This window comes from Lineus longissimus, chromosome 3 (genome assembly GCF_910592395.1).
Source record: "Lineus longissimus chromosome 3, tnLinLong1.2, whole genome shotgun sequence".
In the NCBI taxonomy this organism is placed as follows: domain Eukaryota; kingdom Metazoa; phylum Nemertea; class Pilidiophora; order Heteronemertea; family Lineidae; genus Lineus; species Lineus longissimus.
The window spans coordinates 20,270,496-20,289,002 of NC_088310.1; the positions used below are offsets into that span (position 1 = coordinate 20,270,496).

The 18,507-nt window shown below is 40.2% G+C and overlaps 2 protein-coding genes across 4 annotated transcripts in view; one reads left to right on the forward strand and one right to left on the reverse strand.

The window, feature by feature from the left end:
- The window catches only part of LOC135484165 (cleavage and polyadenylation specificity factor subunit 2-like), a 93,071-nt gene extending 86,759 nt beyond the window's left edge, over positions 1–6,312 (reverse strand). Inside the window, exons 1-8 of one of the 3 annotated variants that reach the window (XM_064765358.1) lie at positions 6,216–6,312; positions 5,501–5,689; positions 4,894–5,159; positions 4,366–4,495; positions 3,978–4,093; positions 3,563–3,651; positions 3,177–3,275; positions 1,792–1,914 (exon numbers count right to left, since the gene is read on the reverse strand). In XM_064765358.1, the coding sequence (XP_064621428.1) occupies positions 1,792–1,914; positions 3,177–3,275; positions 3,563–3,651; positions 3,978–4,093; positions 4,366–4,495; positions 4,894–5,159; positions 5,501–5,649 (972 nt within the window). In that variant the 5' untranslated portion in view covers positions 5,650–5,689; positions 6,216–6,312. Of the gene's footprint in view, positions 1–1,791; positions 1,915–3,176; positions 3,276–3,562; positions 3,652–3,977; positions 4,094–4,365; positions 4,496–4,893; positions 5,160–5,500; positions 5,690–6,209 lie in introns of all 3 variants that reach the window. The other 2 variants (XM_064765359.1, XM_064765360.1) reach the window with 2 other exon arrangements.
- A 70-nt stretch (positions 6,313–6,382) lies between these two features.
- LOC135484166 (putative ATP-dependent RNA helicase DHX57) lies at positions 6,383–17,105 on the forward strand. Its single transcript, XM_064765361.1, has 23 exons — positions 6,383–6,499; positions 7,341–7,561; positions 7,779–7,916; positions 8,270–8,440; positions 8,664–9,743; positions 10,027–10,222; positions 10,508–10,632; positions 11,037–11,170; positions 11,474–11,710; positions 11,844–11,950; positions 12,221–12,324; positions 12,455–12,514; positions 12,656–12,769; positions 13,010–13,173; positions 13,303–13,475; positions 13,735–13,784; positions 13,993–14,083; positions 14,335–14,514; positions 14,742–14,879; positions 15,124–15,300; positions 15,479–15,568; positions 15,924–16,067; positions 16,389–17,105. The coding sequence occupies exons 2-23, from the start codon at positions 7,368–7,370 to the stop codon at positions 16,530–16,532; spliced, it is 4,011 nt and encodes a 1,336-aa protein (XP_064621431.1). The 5' UTR covers positions 6,383–6,499; positions 7,341–7,367; the 3' UTR covers positions 16,533–17,105.
- The last annotated feature ends 1,402 nt before the right edge of the window (positions 17,106–18,507 follow it).

Consider the following 18,507-nt stretch of genomic DNA (forward strand, 5'->3'; position numbering starts at 1 on the left):
GACTCACTTATTTGAGAAACAGATATCATGATAAATGATTCGTAAATAAGATAGTTAGAGCTGATTTAAGAAAAGTTGGTCCAGTTGTTTGAATATGAATGTTTGTCTACTCTAAGGTGTGAACACAAACAAGAATCTCGTCTAAATGTACCAACGAGTTGACAAGTTGGTCAAATCAATAAGGTTACTGTGGTCAATGAAAACAAGATATTACCTTAAATCGCATGAAGTATTGCAGACGCCCCCCGTCTTTGATGGCCAAACACATCAGCGAGCCACTGCACTGCCTAATAGATTGGTTCATCTCAGGGCAATAACTGATAAACTCACCAATAACATTTGGTCAAGTATATATGAGTTCTGGTCCTTATCTATTTAAGTATCATCAATCAAATGATCACACACTCTCCGGATGGTTCAGATGTGGTAATTCCGATGCAGGACACTTGTATCAGTGATAGATTAGGACAGCGATGGATGCAAAGACTCACTTGTATTAGTTCTCGACTTGCCTAATGGAACCATTAGACGCTAAGAAGTTCCCACAAGACGCCGACAACAGAGTAAATGAAACTAAAGAAAGGCATGCTGGGCCTCTTTTAACTAAACCACACTATTAGCATGCCAAGGAAGTAAGTCACATTTGTCTACTTTGAGAAAACCTTGTGTGATCTACATTTGCTAATTCCTTTAGCGATCTGTCAGCTTTACGTGTCTGGTGTCAGGTTCGTAGATCACACTAAAACATGTCCAACTGATTGTGAACAGGCAGTCTAAAGAAGCTGCATGGCTCATTAGGTAACAGATTCTTGACAGTACATTAAGAGCCAGTTAGGCGATTTTCACTGGTGTAAAGTGCATGCGACAGAGATGCAACATTGGCAGCAAAAGAGTAGACCGATTCTTTAGCAAACAAGAATAGGTCACATGGACTAAAATCAATACGAACTGCTACAAAACATGTTCCTTTCTCTGAGAAATTGCCTGAAGTCCAATCTTTATCATGTTAAAAACCACAAACTTGTGTAGATTTTAGATCTGTCAATATTAACTGACGCTGAACAAACTGACAATTTTGTTGATTATCAGCACTCTCCTAAAGACACCGGGGGCAAAATAGGTACAGAAAGCTTTGTAGCAGATTTTAAGAGAAGTGGTAAAAGTATACATTTTTTACTTGATGGGGGAACAAGCAGAATAAATCAAGACATTTTTTCAGCAAAAGTTGTTATTCTCTCCCTGCAATGACCATGAGGCATCGCTGATAAAATCTGCCAAGGTTGGTGGGAATATTGCAAGACAACTGGTGAAATTCTTTTTGACAGCATGATATTTGTCAACACTGTAGTCACTGGTATTATCAATAACCGACATCTTGGATTATCAAGGCCTCCAAACGTATTTGCCTCTAGATCTCACTCCCACTTGATTTGCACAGACGGACACGAAAAGCTTAGTGAGAGGAGCCTTTAATTGATAGAGGTAATACCCCAGTTCCTGTGAGAACCTCGAAGTGCCACCTATGAAATATTGACTGAACTGAAAACACAACAACTTTTGGTATAGCAGTTAGCACCAAGGTATCAAAACACAATCAGAAACACACAAAATGTTTGCTTCCAATGTGGAAAAAAACATTAACAGGCTGTTAAGTTCTGGTCGCAAATACGCCGTTTCATGCAATTGCAACAATATTAGTGTTATAAGCCAAAAATGGTACAGAGTGACATCATGATTTGTGTGTGTCCTAGTTATTATTCATTGCTAAGAAAATAAAGAAAAGCAACATACCTTAGGTTCCGGGACTCTTGCTAACTCTCCAAGACTGTGACATAACTGGACATGTTTAAATTGGAATGGATTGTTTCTGCGGTCCTCAAAGGCCCTCATGATTTTATCGCTCATCCATTCGACCTACAGAGACATTTAAAAAATTCGACTTTTAAAAATGCAATTTCGTACCTTTTTAAAAATCACCTGTATTTAACTTGTTGTGCGTGCAGTGAAGGGTTTTCCCATTGGATTGTCTCTAAGAGAATTGCTACAAGTTTTAAACTTGTTCTTACTATTATGCTATATGCATTGACTGTAATGCCAATACAGTGGAACCCTGGTCGGCGACCACCTCAGTAACGCGACCACCCCGCGAACACGACCAAAATTCTCCGGTCCCGAATGGTTTTCTCTCTAATTCCCATTAACTGGCCCTCGCTAACACGACCACCCCGGTACCCAGACCGCGACCACCAGCTTGGTCGGTCCCAAACTGCAAATTAACCCCGCTAACGCGACCATGAGGCCTAATTGCCGTAATCAACCATGACTGCATGGTATCAATTGGCACCTTCTCGCAAATCCGTGTTGATAATTAGCACCTCGAACACAATGACCATGGGAATCCATATGAAAATAAATGATGTGTAAGTGAGTTTGATCTTAGGAACTATACTTCAAGTATAATTCCTCCAAGGTTTGATCAAATGTAAGCGCAAATAAAATGAAGAATAAACTTTCTTTTCGACTCACGGCTTGTTTTTTCATCATTTAGTATTAAATGATGTCAAGAGGCATGCACAGGTAGTTTTTAGGACAAATAAATTATGTCGATTAGTAAGAGTACCGATACTCAAAGTAAAGAATGCTTACTACGTCGTAATGTTGATAAAATACGTTATTAAAAAGATGATTTAATCAGTACCAGTTCAAATTGGCTGATGTTAAAGCAGGAAGACATCAGGAAGAATTCTCAACATCTTCTCACATCACCTCTCTCAATGTTAGCGGGAATATTAGCTTGACATCAAGAAGGGCAGCTGCCGATGGTGTGAATTACATGCTTGTTCTAATTAGCATGCTCAAGTTTTAATGTAATGTTTGGTCAAATTAGCTCTCGTCAGTTTATTTACTCATTTACATAAGTTGCAAATTAAACGCAAAACACTCAAGAAAATGATTTTTTATTCGTAATATACACACAAAATTATCGAATCACCCGGTGGCGTAGTCATTAATGCATGTCAATGTACACACAGCAGGACGATGTTTTGGCGGGAAAACCTACTTATGATTCCTAAATTCACTAACGCGACCACCCCGGTAACACGACCACTTCGGCTTAGTCCCTTGGGTGGTCGTGTTACCGGGGTTCCACTGTACATTCTTTTCCAGTTTCTCACCTGTGACTTAGCAAATTCAACCACATTATAGCTGACATTGTTTAAAAGGGCCAAGGAGTAGGCCATCAGGCCAGACTCGGAGTTCCTCCAAAGTTGATCCTGAAAAGACAAATCAAAATGTAAAAGAAGGTCTCTTAATAGGAAGTTGTGCAGACATCAAATATATTACCATATCACATAAGAAAAGTACCATGAGACCATGAGGGAGTGAGAACATAAAAGATGGTAACTTTTGCTACATCAAAGATTTGATACACGTCATCCTATCATTTATCACTATTTTGGATCTAAAATTTGTTTGATTTTGAAGAAAAATTCACATGCTTGGTGGATTTAAGAATTGATTATGGCAAGGAAGATTCTTGAAACAGGAAATAAACACTCACCAATAACTGAGCCAATTCCAAAACCCGACCAGCCGTATCAACAGCTACAAGGCAATTGCCACTTCGACGCATTGTCTGAAGAATGTTGGCTTAAAAGAAAATACAATGTAGATGAAGAAGTTAACCAAACAAATAGGAGTCGAAATAAGTTTCTGAAAATACTAAGGATAATAAGGATAGCACAACTCAATATTTCAAGTCAATAAGCCTCATTTATGCAACCAAATGCTTATTCTATCAATATGGCCGACATTGATAAGTATATATTTCCACTCAAACAGTTTTTAACCTTCTATTTCATTTTAAGCGTCTACAGAATGGAGTCTTACAGACGAACACTTCTGAATATAGTGTGACAAGGTTGATTTTGGTAAACATTGATGCAGATCTAGCATTTCTCCTAAACCAGACTTACTCATCAGCTGCTCATCTCGTAATCTTCTCCTTGCTTGGGTATAGGTGGCATTGAAAGCGTCAGTGATCAAGACAGATGGCCGTACTATGGTGTCAATAGCGCAACCATTCAAATGTCTAGAAGGCAAAACACAGAGATATAAGTGTTGCACAATGAATTGGCAATAAACTCATGTATTAAACCGAACCAAAAAATGGCAGAACATACTGGATACCTTTTTTTCCTAAAATTATGATAGGACACAGCTGTCCAAGAACCGAATTTCTGATAAAAGCCATAAAAGCCAAGGTAGTAGGCGTATTGATGATTTTCATCAATCTTATTCAAAGTCCTACAATATCTGGCTATTTGTATATTTTCTAGTCTGGAAATAGTGGTCAATTAACACCTCTCTTTTTTGTGATTATAATCCACAGCATATACGATCTCCTCCTCCCCATCCTTCACGATCTTCCAAATGGTTCCACCTATCATGTGCCCTCCAGGTAGTGGCGTGATCTGAAGACCTTGACCTTTTCCTGCAGTGGAGAAAACTTACATAAATCAACATTGTGAATAGCAGCAATTGATACTATTTTCAAGTAATTTTTAATTTCCTTTTTCATCAACAAGATGCACTTGCTCTGAAGTTTTTCAAATTCTCTAATCCAAAAATCAGCTTGACTGCACCCTCTCAATCTATTTCAAACAAATTTTTGAATGGTTTATGACCCAAAAGTTTCACACGTAGGTTAATATTTAGCCAGGAGAAACTCTCTATTAAGGACACCATCGAGTTTAACAAATGCTGTCCTTGATAAAGCAGTCCTGATTAAAGAGGACAAATTGAGTGGAACAACAAAGGTGGGACCATCTAAGGGAGGTTCCACTCAGTAATTGTATAAAATGTAGCAAAAGAGAAAGATGCTTCACATACCAACTAAGTTGGTTGTCTGGGAGTACTTCAGCTGGATGATCTTATCAAAAGCAGCGTCCACATCATCCAAAGTAAAGAGATCAAATTCTTCTGTGTTGTGACGAGACTGATAATAGTCATACATGAACATCTGTCCCATTTTATAGACAGGAATTGTGGCATAAACGGGACATGAGAGACCACAACGCCCGACTAGATGGGGCAGAGCCCCAAGGTGGAGAGCATCCGGGTAAGACAGCAAGACTGCATCAATTTGGTGGAGGTGTCTGAAAATTCATAGAAAAGAAATCGTTGCTGTAGCTGAGAATTAACCATAATCTCCTGGATGAGAACTTTTACTTTTCAAAAATATTTCTGGTAGAGAGCCTTTTTACACTGGTTTTTTTGTCTGCTAATTTGAAATCAAACAAAAATACAGGGAACCTCACCCAAATAATGTTTAATGGTAGGGTATGAAAGTGTGACTGTTCCAGTCATCCAAAAGTCTGTGGTGGAACTGACTGTGAAATTGTATGTAATTTTCGATGAGGTGGACACCTAGAACTGTAGATTGACACATATGGAATGAAAAAAGCTTAGTCAATAGTAACACAACCTATTTGCTCACTTTTTCACCTCCTTGAGTGTTTCTGGATTGCAGTCTTCATCCCATCCACAATCCAACAGGAACCTAAATTCATCCACCTGAAGCATGTAACATGGTGCACTCTCTCCTTGTACCCCAGAGAAGCAATGGAGTTTGATAATCGACGTCATATTCTGCGTTTTATCATGGGGGGTGACACATCAGGAGAACCTGAAAAAAATCCATTGTTTGCATGTTAAATATTGCCCCACTGGAACTCCCCGGACGCCGCATCATTTTGTAGGCCTGCAACAGTGTGAATGATAACATTACACAATTTTGACATTGTATTGAATCTCGTACACATGAAATGAACAGACTACAGATCCTACTCCATTCTGTTCTGGCACTGGCGGCAGAAGAATGGCCCCTGATGAAGAGATACGGTACGGGTACCGGTAAACAAATTATGGCGATTGATGAATCACTTATTCAGAAGAATAAAAGTCAAACAGTCCAAAGCCTAAATCAAGAGTTATCAGCCTCTGTGATCTATTCAGGCTTAGAGCCGAGTGCCAAAATTGACAAAGTTTGTAGAGGACAATGATTCCTGTTACACCAGCATGTACATACACACACATGCACAACAGTACACTATAACTTATCGCTAGACCTAATACACCCCCTTTACAGGCTAATATATTAAAGCACATGTCATATAGGAATTGTAGAAGTAGTTAGCAATAATTACAATAACCTAGCAAGTCGTTATCATCACCCAGAAAGCTGTAAATTCATAAAAAATTATTGATAAAATCCAAAATTTTCATCTTATGGGCGCAGCCATGTTCCGCCTCGTTTTCGAAATCGTCCAAGATTGGGAATTCCCCCAAAACGTCATTGGCGTAGAGTGACTCATCCTGAGGGGAATCCCCAAAACAGAAGTCTTCTATTTCATGATTTTTGATTGGTGTGATATGTTATACTAAGACACAAAATAAGGAAAGAAAAAACATAATTAACCCCGTTTTTATAGTCTAGGTAGGGCAGAGACGTACGGTAAAAAAGTAAAAACACCTTTTTTTGTCGGTTTTTCACTTACTCGACTCGCCATCAAATTCAAACTAAGTACATGATAAGGTGATGTATTGTATGTATGTTTCATGTTATGACTTTTGTAATGTTGCGTAATATTGTATTGGGCCCGTCGTGCGTTATTATCGCCATTTACCTTACAACGTTTCGGCGATATCACATCGCACACTCTTCCCATGACGTGGCGATACAATAGGTAACCGGAAAAGCGCCGACCGACCGACCGACTGACCTACCGACCTACCGCCATATACAGTATCCCTTTCGCTTTTCTATAGCACATGTATCTGTGTAGTGCCCTGCACAATGGACGTGATGGATTCCGACATGTCTGACAGCAGCATCTCCAGTAAATTATACCGGGAAAACGAGCCCACGCGGTAAGGAACTGATAACGATACTCTAAAGATATGCTTTGTCTATATGGTCGGTGGATATAAAAACATGATTTGGGCCTAATCTATGCACTGTAGTTTTTCGACTCGAGTGTCTCAACCGATGCAATGCACGAACTGCAACGCACAATATGCATTTGTTGTCATTTGAACAGCGCACGTGCTCTTGTTTACAATTTCATTTCACATGACCTGCAATCGTTGATTGGATATATCACTTTGACTTATGAGACCTGAGACTCAACTACGAAACTCCTTGGGTTGGGAGGTCGGTAGGTCGGTCGGTCAGCGTTTTTCCGGTTACCGATACAATATTGTGCAACGTTGAATTCCAAGGGTCTGGACAAAAGTGTTAGATATGTTAATCTGGTGTTTCCTTGTGGTATTTGCAGAGAGGTTTAGAGCCCTTGCAGTATACAATGTCGAGTCAGTCAGTCAAGAGAAAGGGTGGTAAGCCAAACCGCGGAGGAGGCAGATTCAACAAGCCCAGCGGTGGGAGAGGTGGAGCCGGGGGACGTGGCAAAGGAGGAGGACCAGGCTTTAGTAGGAAAGGCACAGCAGCAGTTTATGATGACGGAGGACCACTGGTTGTTCCTAGCCAAAATAATGACAGGTACGGTATGATTTCATCTCTGTGAATTTGTTTTGTAATGGTATCACACATATTTTTCTCACAATCAAAACTTTGCTTTTGTCAAAAGTAAAAACTAAGTGGAAACTTAAAAGGTTGTCATGCGTCACCTTGGCTCACAAAGTGTTATTCATTGAGTATCAACATTATTGTTACTGTGGAAAGGTTTTTAATTCAAAGTACCTGTAATTAATTTCAGTCCCGAAAGGTCCTTTGCCCATCATTCAAGTTCATTTACTAGGAGTAAGGTCAACATGCAGAAGTTATACATGAGCAATGAGAACCAAGACATGGTGCGTGATGTCCTGTCTCAGCTACACAGGAATGAGACAACAGGGTAAATATGATCTCAGATTTTGATCAATTGCTGCAGTGTGGCCCATTACTTGTGACACCCTGCCAGCCACCTTTAGATTGTGTCATGTTCTCTGCTTGAGCTGTTAAACTGCAAGTGGCATACTTGTTAGTGTTACTAAAGATCTCAAAAAGGCAATGAATAATGAAACCTATATGGATCAAAGCCAAAGACAGATTGTGTACTTGGCAATAACTTTGTGGTTGTCATGGTGCACTCTATGTGCTTTGGATTTGAAATTGGAATTTGCTGCCTAATGTGAGATTTTGGAATCCAGATGCTCCTGATGTACTTTTTTTGGAGCCTTGAATTTCATATTCTTATTTCCTCTTCAGTGATGGTGAGTACAGTGAGCTTGACCAGCGCTATACGAACCAATATTGGATGAACGAACCAAAGTTGATAATCGAGAGTGTCCATGTGAATGACTTCGAAGCAGCCAGAGATGGTGTGGAGGAAAAACGACCAGAGGAACTTTATGGATATGGATTGAAAAAGCTTCAAAGGTAAGAGAAGCAGTTTCAATTGGAGTTGGAGTCACTGGGGCAACGTGATGGAGACCTACCCAGGAGGGTCTGCTCTTTAAAAGTGCATTCCCAATGTGCCTGTTCACTTGAGTAAATCGACCCCTATTAAAGTCCTATTGTCTGCATCAAAGCATCAGAAGTGAGCAGGTTATGGGGTTTGACTTTGTATGAGAACATAACTCTGACACTTTTGATATTTCAGATACGGTTTTGCCAAGACACGTTGTGTGGATGCGTTAGAGCAGAGTGATGGTGACATTGGTGCAGCCTTGGAATTTCTCTTGACAAAAATGGCAGAAAAATACATGCAGACTTCTTGTGAAGCTGAGACAACGCCAGAAGAGATACAGGAGCAACGCCAGGAAGAAATGATGGCTCTAGAATCAATTTATGGTGACGACTTCAAGGAAAAAATTGCCGATAAAATTTGGACACTTAAGATGGAACTTCCTGCATTGAATGAAGTCATCGAATCACGAGATGCAGCTGCTAAGAAAAAAGCCTTAGAAAGACTTCCGGTGGATAACAGAGAAGTTTGTAGATTCTTTTTACGCGGGAATTGCAAATTTGGGCATCGAAACTGCAGGTATAAGCATGTGATAGAAAAAGAAAAGGTCCCACAGGCTGTTTTGACTGAAAGTGATATGGAAACGATGTATGAAGTTGAAGTGCGTTTTCCCCAGGATAACAAGTATCCATTTCAATGTCCATTGGTCGCTTTCTATAGCACAAACGATAAACTTCCGAGTTATGTTTGCCTCAACTTGTCCTGTAGACTTATGCAAGAGGCTCAGAACTATGCTCAAGATGGTTTACCAGCTGTTTTTTCTCTAGTGACTCTATTAGAAAACCCTGATGAACTTGAGGAAATATTTAGTCTTCCACGCCATCCGTTCAGCTCTCCGGCACCTGTGATAACAAACCAAACTGCTGCAAAAAGAGACCGGGTTGATCGTGTCCGTGCTTCGATTGATGCGCTTGATGTTGATGATGTCACCGTGGACCAGGATGAAGAAAGCAGTGATTCTGAAAGCGAGGCTGAAGCAGGGAAATCGCCAAGTAGGGGAGTTAAGACTCGACCGTCTGGACCCCCACGTTTGTCTCCTGGAGAGATTTTGAAGGAGGACAAGCATCTCAAGTCGCACTTCCAGAGGAAGAAGACTCATAGGAATTACTTGAAAATGCAGGAGACGAGACAAAAGTTGCCTGCTTGGAAGAAGCAGGAAGAGATTTTGTGGCTTCTCAGGAACAACCAAGTTACCGTTGTCAGTGGAATGACTGGGTATGTATGACTGCAACATTTGTTATCTGATTGCATTCACTGCCTTTGAGATTGCTCTGCTTTTTTGCCAATCAGAATTAGACAATGGATCCAGTTGGATTGAATGTTTGATATTGGTTGTGTGGCAGGATTCAAAACTGGAAGTAAGTACATAAGTCCACAGTTATTACCCCACTCACAGTGACTCCTGCAATTTGACATTGCTGTATCAACTGTGCCACCACAGTTAATAACAGTAGCAATATTAAGTGTTGACTCTGATATTTATCTCAATATCGTTTAGGTGCGGTAAAACCACCCAGGTCCCACAGTTCATCCTGGACTCGTATCTGACGTCGTCCAACCCAAATCTATGCAATATCATCTGTACACAACCAAGAAGAATCTCGGCGATGGCAGTCGGCGAACGTGTCTCGGAGGAGAGAAGTGAAAAGTTGGGAGGCATAGTCGGATATCAAATACGTTTAGAATCTAGAATGGTAAGTTCTTAGTTGAAAGATGCCTGAGCTGACCTAAGTAATTATTTCCTGCCTTGCCAAATATACATGTAGGATTGCCACTTTTACATGTACATTTTTGTAACATTGAAAAAAATGATACAAGATATGGGTTATGCCAAAAACGATTGTAAAACAGCACAGATTTTGAACAGTTGAAATTGCTTCTTTCAGTTATGCTCAGTTTGAAACCATGAATACTTTGATATGGTTGGCAAAAGATGATTTGGAGCACTTTTAGTGAAGCATTCATTTCTTTTTTGACAGTCCAAATCCACACGTCTTTTATTCTGTACGACGGGTATTCTGCTGCGGAGGCTGGAAAGTGACACGAACCTTGATGGGGTGACACACATTATCGTGGATGAAGTTCATGAAAGAAGTGAAGACAGGTAAGTCAAATGAGCTGTGCATTATCAAATTTAACTAATAATAAGCATTTTTTTTTCTTTTTGCCTCGTCGCATTCATAAATCACTGAGGGCAACATGTTTCACCAAGTGCAGTCCAACAGAAATCACATGGCACAAAATTATGAGCTTTTACCATTTGTGTCATAAGTAATTTTTATTTGAGCAGAGGAGCAGTGGAGTTGCTGAACTTCACTGAGTTATGGGGTCAGCCCCTGCTGAAATCAAAGTCATTCCCAGAAATTGGTGAGTTGACAGGCATCGTTTTCAACAGAGGCTGCCCCCATGACTCAGCGAAGTTCAGCAACTCCACTGTTATAGGTGCACTGATCAGGAAAAAGATGAGTTGACAAGTCATATGAATTCCGAATTTCCTCTTTAATTCAGTGACTTCCTGATCATGGTTCTCCGGGACTTGCTGATGAGAAGAAATGATCTCAAATTGATTTTGATGAGTGCCACTCTCAATGCTGACCTGTTCTCGAACTACTTCAATGGTTGTCCTGTCATTGACATTCCAGGTAAGGAAGAAAACAGTTTGCTTGCTCTCCGCGTGGGAGTGATGCGTATCAGTCAAGATGCAGTATAGTTATCAACTATGTTTGAGCAAGGAAGAGCGTGCTCATTTGGTTACACTTTTACTGCTGTGTTGGATCTTGCCTTGACATAGCCACTTGGTTTCAGAGTCTTGCTTGATTTGTCACTCTCTCATTCAATCTTACTCAAGGACACAAATCAGTGGGTTAGGGCAAGATTTTGATGCACCACACAAATTGCAAGCTGATGGGTAGAATACGTCTTGAATCCTATTCATTTTTATTTAGGGAAAACGTTTCCAGTGGATCGATACTTTCTTGAAGATGTCATTGAAAATACAGGGTTTGTAATGGAGGAACACTCCCCTTATGCCAGACCGGTGAAGTTTTCCAATACAAGGAAATTTGAGGAAGACATCAATGAGGAGCTTGAATCTCTTGCACTAGTGCCGAGAAACTCGCAGGTCAGAGACAACATACAGGATCAGAATCTTCGGATACAGGACTTGTTTGTGAGGTACTCAGGTAAGCAGATTGTACCCTATATTCTTGAAGTGTCTTCAGCAAAGAATAACCTGACCAGAGGATCAAGATGTAGAGTGGGTCAGCTGGAACTTGTGTATGTTAGAGCTACATTTCTAAGTTTCATCTTTTGCAGACTATAGGAAATCTACTGTGAAGGTGTTGGCGACCATGGACTTTGAGAAGATTAATTATGATCTGGTCGAACTGCTGTTGGAGTGGATTGCGGAGGGAGACCACGAGGTAGGTTAAACTAGTTAGGGTTGTTCGCCTGCCTTTGTCAGATGTGCCAAGGTCGTCTTCGTCAGCAACAAACCCACATGTCATGAACCAAGTCTTATAACCTTTCCCTGATCTAGAGAAAGATTTGAACAGATAAATTTTGTTTTGTTTTATATGTGTCACCTCTTTTTTGTCTGTGTAAGCTCTTCACTGCCCGTGTAGTTGGCAATTCTGTCTTTGGCTGATATACTTACCAGTATAACAAGATATGTCCATCTTTTAATATTGCAGTATCCCCGTGGTGGTGCTGTGCTTGTCTTCTTGCCAGGCTATGCAGAAATAACTACAATGTTTGAACAACTGATGTCAAATCGCCTCTTTGGAAAGAAACAAAGGTAATATATGAGTTATCAGCTATTTTTCACCTCCTCAGTTAATTTTTATGACAATGGATCTGTATTTTGTTGTCACAGTGTCAAGTCTACACCAATTAATCTTAATTCTAGTTTCTATCCTTCCTTACAGATTTTCAGTCATACCACTTCATTCATCATTGTCCAGTGAAGAGCAGCATATCGTTTTCAAGTAAGTAGTTATTTGATGCCGTTGTTCAAAATGGCCTATACATGTAGTTTATTCTGAACTGTTGCATTAATGTTCTAAGTTGTGCCAAGGTGGTGTTGGGCGGAGAGTTCAGTTAACTCTAAATAATCACTTTATTTTCAGCCGTCCACGTGAAGGAGTCACCAAAATCGTTCTTGCTACAAATATTGCTGAGACGTCCATTACTATAGATGACATCATATATGTGATTGACTGTGGCAAAATGAAGGAAAAACGGTAATATCTAGTTGTTTTAGTTTAAACAGACATGAGATCCATTTGCTTCACCTGCAGTATTGTGTCTTATCACACTTGAAACTACTTGTAATCTTCTTCAGAGTCCCTAATTGGATAGAAAATACTGCACTGAATGTCTTGAATTGCATCTCACTTGAAACAAAGTTAGTTTGGGATAAATCTTCACACAGACTGGAATTGTCCATCCAGCATTTTGACAATTCATTCTTTCTTTGACAGATTTGATCCGTCCAAAAGTATGGAGAGTCTCGAAACTGTTTGGGTGTCGAGGGCCAATGCAATCCAGCGGGAGGGGCGCGCTGGCAGGGTAGCTTCAGGCGTCTGCTTCCACTTGTTTACATCACATAGGTTCACTCATCACTTCAGGGAACAACCTATCCCAGGTAAGGGGCCAGAATCGTTTGTTCAAGTTGCCATTCAACTCGAGCAGTGATAAGAACTAAGTTCAATTTTCAGATTTTTAATAAGTACAGTAACCCTTTAACTAATTCACAATCTTATTTTCTTTGCAGAAATCCAAAGGGCCCCACTGGAGCAAATAGTGTTGAAGATCAAGATTCTGGATTTGTTTAAAGATTGTGACACTGAGGATGTCCTGCACAGGCTCCTTGAACCACCCTCACAGGAAAACATCCACTTTGCCATGAAACGTCTGCAAGACTTGGGAGCCCTTGATGAAGAATGGGTAAGAATTCATTTTCATTTCTACTAAGAGTAAGGTTAATTTCAGATAAACTAGTCAATCGAGGTCGATACTGGTTCATTTCCAGAATGTTTTGATGCATAGGGATGGACTTACATCTGCTCATATCAGACAAAGGTGCATTTTGTTGGCAAATGATCAAGAGTCAGTCAAGTAAAAGAGTTGTTTGTTGCTGTGCTCTGGCTGGGGAAATGGTCAGGTGATAAAATAGTTTAAATCTTTATTCATCTATCTTTTCTAGGGCCTCACCCCACTTGGATACCATCTTGCTTTCCTGCCTGTGGATGTGAGGTAAGTACTGTTTTAAAAATTCATTCAACAGATTATATTTTAGGTAACCAAGAATTCATTCTAATAGCCTTCCTTTAATTAGGACAAGCAGAAGTTTGATCAGTATCCATTTAATACCCTTTTCGGCAACTTGGACATCTCTTGATTGCTCCCTTTTTCAAATGGGAACAAGCAAAGTCTCATCAGTGTTGTTTTGTCTGATTTTCAGGATAGGGAAGCTGATGTTATTTGGTGCTATCTTCAGATGCCTAGATCCTGCCTTGACTATTGCTGCTAGCCTCAGCTTCAAGTCACCATTTGTAAGTATAAAGCTTTGTTTGCATGACAGCGGAGAGATGCAGCGATTACCATGGACGTCATGAGCTGTTCACGCTATAGTGAGTAAGGTCTCAGTGCTGAAATATTCAATGAGATGACCTTGCTATGATTCACTGCAAGAGTTAACATCATACCTACGTCTCTGGTGCTATTTCAAATTCCTACATTACAAACTGTTCAAACATGCTTTGGAGTTAAGCCAGAAATTGGTATAATTCTGTTTTCATTGTAGGTGGCTCCATTTGATAAGAGAGATGACGCCACAAAGAAGAAACTGGAGTTTGCCACTGGCAACAGTGATCACCTGACAGTATTACAGGCTTACAAAGGCTGGGTCAGAGCTGGCAAGGGTGGAAACTATGTATCATACTGCTATTGTCAAGAGAACTACCTTTCTATTAAGACATTTCAGGTAATGGAACGGTTATGCATGTGTCTTAGTATTGTTAGATTACCTTTGGGGCACATGTGAGCTGAACGCTGAAATTTTTTTCTGACCTTGTAAGCACAGTGAGAAGGCAAGTCTAGAAATGATATTGGATGTTCTCATATTTCAAGTTCGATTGCAGCCCAAAAAATGAAGATTTTCCCCACTGACCTGTTCTATTGTTTGAAAACTTTCTTGCTGTCTTTACACAGATGTTGGCCAGCATGAAGCGCCAGTTTGTGGAGCTGCTGTCAGATATTGGTTTCATCAAGAGGGATTTATCTGCAAGAGATATAGAGAAGGCAGCCAGAGATGGAGGAGATGGTGTCATTGAATCTACAGGATTTGAGGTGAGACAGTGAAGCAGATTGGGTCTCTGTCTTCATTTTCTAACTCTAGGGTTGTGACATTACTGTCTATTTCTGTCTGTGTAAAGATCTCAAGGCATGGTGACAGAAAATAGAATGCGTCTTGTCTAAATTCTGAGAGCATTTGTTGATGTCTGCTTTGTGGTGATGTCTGCATGCTCAGAGTTTACTTAGTTCAGAAATTAAAAATACTGATCCAGTACTTTTCTCCTTTTTCGTTTTTCAGGCAAATTCCAATTCGGAAAACATCCGTCTGGTTCAGGCAATGTTGTGTGCAGCTCTCTACCCCAACATAGTGCAGGTTATGACCCCAGAGCAGAGATATGTGGAGACAGGAGCAGGTGCTATACCAAAAGCACCAAAGCCTGAAGATCTCAAGTTCAAGACCAAGGCAGATGGATATGTAAGTACAGTGGAACCTCCCTTATAGCAGGCACCTCTCGGGACACCCTCTCTGTTAAGGACACTGCATTGAATACCAAATTGATGATGGCTTGAATAATAAATCATAGGTAGAGTAAAGTTCCCAAGCAAAATCCTGAATGTCCATCAAGAGTTATATTGCTGATTCTGTTCTTCAGGTTAACATCCATCCCTCGTCCGTGAACTTCCAAGTGCGGTACTATGAAAGCCCGTATCTTGTCTACCATGAAAAGGTCAAGACATCAAGGGTAAGCACATTCACTTTTAAATGAGATCTTGCTACCCCATCTGCATGTATGAGGCAGTACACCCTGATTAAAAACAAATCCCTTGGGATTATCTGCTAGCTATTTGGTTAAAAGTAGGATATGGCAGTTGAGTACCAGTTTGGTGAAGTTAGGAGGAGATGGTCCCCCTGAGATGTGAGCTGTTTGGGACGACCTACCCACTATATCCAGGACCCTCCCGCTTTATCGGGTGTAGCTGTTTGGTGAAGCTGGGAAGAGATGTAAGCTAGTGGGGTCTATCTACGCAACATATATCCATGACCTTCACGCTATGTCGGATTCTTTTAAAACTGAGTATGCTCCTTTTAAATTTCAGGTATTTCTTCGGGACTGCAGCATGGTCTCGCCATACTCCCTGGTCTTGTTTGGAGGAGGAACGGTCTCCATCGATCTAGATCGCCTCCAGTTCATTCTCTCCCTAGATGAAGGCTGGATACGATTTCAGGTACAATCTCTTCAGGTAAGCGATTGTGATACATGTGCCCTAAAATTGTCTTGCTAAACTGATCGAAGATAGTGGTATGTAATTCTACAACATACATGAAGGTCAGTTGGGTTTGCCACAGCACTGACACAAGACTTGTGACAAGAGCTCCGAGTTTGTTTGTGAGAGTTGGAAAGAGGAATAGTCCTCACTCTTCACTTGTGTCCTTAAATGAGGCCAAGACCAATATTTCTTGTGCTTGACTGTCTTGTCTGGCAGAGCATGTCATAGCCATGAAAAGTTGTTTGTGTTGTGAAAAACCTGGAATGTCACTGACATTTTACTGATCCTTTTCAGGTTGCTGAACTGATTCGAGAATTACGACAGGAACTAGACCAGATGTTGGAGGACAAGATTGAGAACCCCGACATTGATTTGTGCTTGTGCACGAAAGGCAGCATGATCATCAGTGCAATTATAAAACTTGTTACAACACAGTGATACTGGTCTTGCATGTCTTGTCACAGAAGAATTTACATTTTTCGCCGACACAGTGAATGATTCATGAGCATCACAGTGCTATAACTGACTCACAACGTCAACATATTTTAAGAATATGCGAGAAGAGTCTGTCAAGAGGAAATGAACATTCAATTCGAAATAGTGTATCCGAAACACAAGGTATTTCATTTGCCCTTATAAATTTACTTCCGAGAAATCACAAGTCTGTGCTTCATAGGGAATGTTGCAACCATGTCTTTCGATACGATGGATTAAAGTTTTGACCTATCAGATTATAGTCTTTATTGTTCATTTTTCTGGCCTGATGTTATCAAGTCATAGGTGGGGGGTTTTCGCGATACTCTTAATTTGCTTCCGTGGACGTTTTCATCCAGATATTGTCAGGACGCAACTAATACAGCAAGGTATCAATATCTATTCTAAAGGCTTGAACTAAACAAGGACAATACAATTCAACTGCTTTTTGGACCACTTCCACATTTTGCACCAACCATGCCATCAGAACAAGGCAGGTACATGCAGTTCGAGGTCAACATGGTGTGGACATATATATCATATATATCATATTGGTGTGGACATATATCATATTGGGCGATACGAATCAAGACTAGCAAATGCTTTTACATGCACTTGAATCTTGTACAGAAAGGCGAAGTGTAAATAAATGCACATGGAGTTTTAGGTAAAAGCATTTTGCCATTATTTATTCACATCAGCCCTTATTGCACATTTTATGTGCCATACTCCAGCACACCATTGTATATTTCAAGGTGCAATCCACTCCTCGGATTGAGAACTGCATTGAGCAGGGGGGGGGGGGGGGGGGGGGTGGTACTGTGCCAGTACCAGTGAACACATTCCACATTGTGAATTTGGGAATGGGGTGTCCAGGCTTTTGGTAATCTGGATCCTTTACCAAAATGAAGATGTGCACAGATCCTCGCATGAAGATGTGCACAGATCCTCGCATCTTCTCTGGTATCAAACAATTGGGTGATCTCTCAACTTCCCATGTTCCCATGGCTGAATAATCACTTGGAACAGACATAGAATTCTCTTGCAAACCAGCATCATCACACTGTGAAACCATTATTGACATCAATCTCAACAACAAAAAGATTATATGCAAGGACTACTTTGGGAAAGCATGCATATATGTGGATTCTCTCGAGTTGAGCCGATTTCACACTGTAATGATGTGGAAAAAAGTAGTTGAAAGATCACCCGTACAAGCCAAAAGAAGTCGTCATAAAAGAAGTCAAGATTTCTTATAGTTTTCATTTAGTTTATTTTGATTTTAAATTTAATTCAAAAACTTTTTTAAATAGAAAAGTCTTTCATTATGAAATATTTTCAACTTTTAATGTTTTACAAGTTTTCATGGAAAAATAACCATTTACCTCATTCAAAGTTTTACACGTGCTGAAAAGTCACTTTAATTTCATCATTAATGTTTTACAAGTTTTTCATGGAAAAATAACCATTTACCTCATTCAAAGTTTTACACGTGCTGAAAAGTCACCTTGATTTCATCATAAATCTTTCAGTTTCAAAGATCATCATAAGCGAACAGAGTAACAGTTTAATTCAGCAAACACCGATCTCACAGTACACTAACTAGAATTTCAATTTTACAGTTGGCATTTGTTTTGAAACATCTTTCCTAAAATGAATTGAGCAATTCGTATCAATGACCAAAAAGTGTCGGGGTAATGCTGCGAGCCGGATACCCAACCCTAACTCCCTCGTTTTTCTTTATTTCGAGGGAGGGGGAGGTACGATTTCCCAGTGCTCTGACCAGCGAAGGTGTTGTCTCACCCCCCTGACAAAAAAAATGTTTTTGCTTTCCTAAGTTACAAAAAATATATTTATCTTGTTGGACCAGCATCTTACTTATTTGCAATTCATACACTTATCATATGCCTGCCTTTCCTTCCTTGCTCCAGATATCACA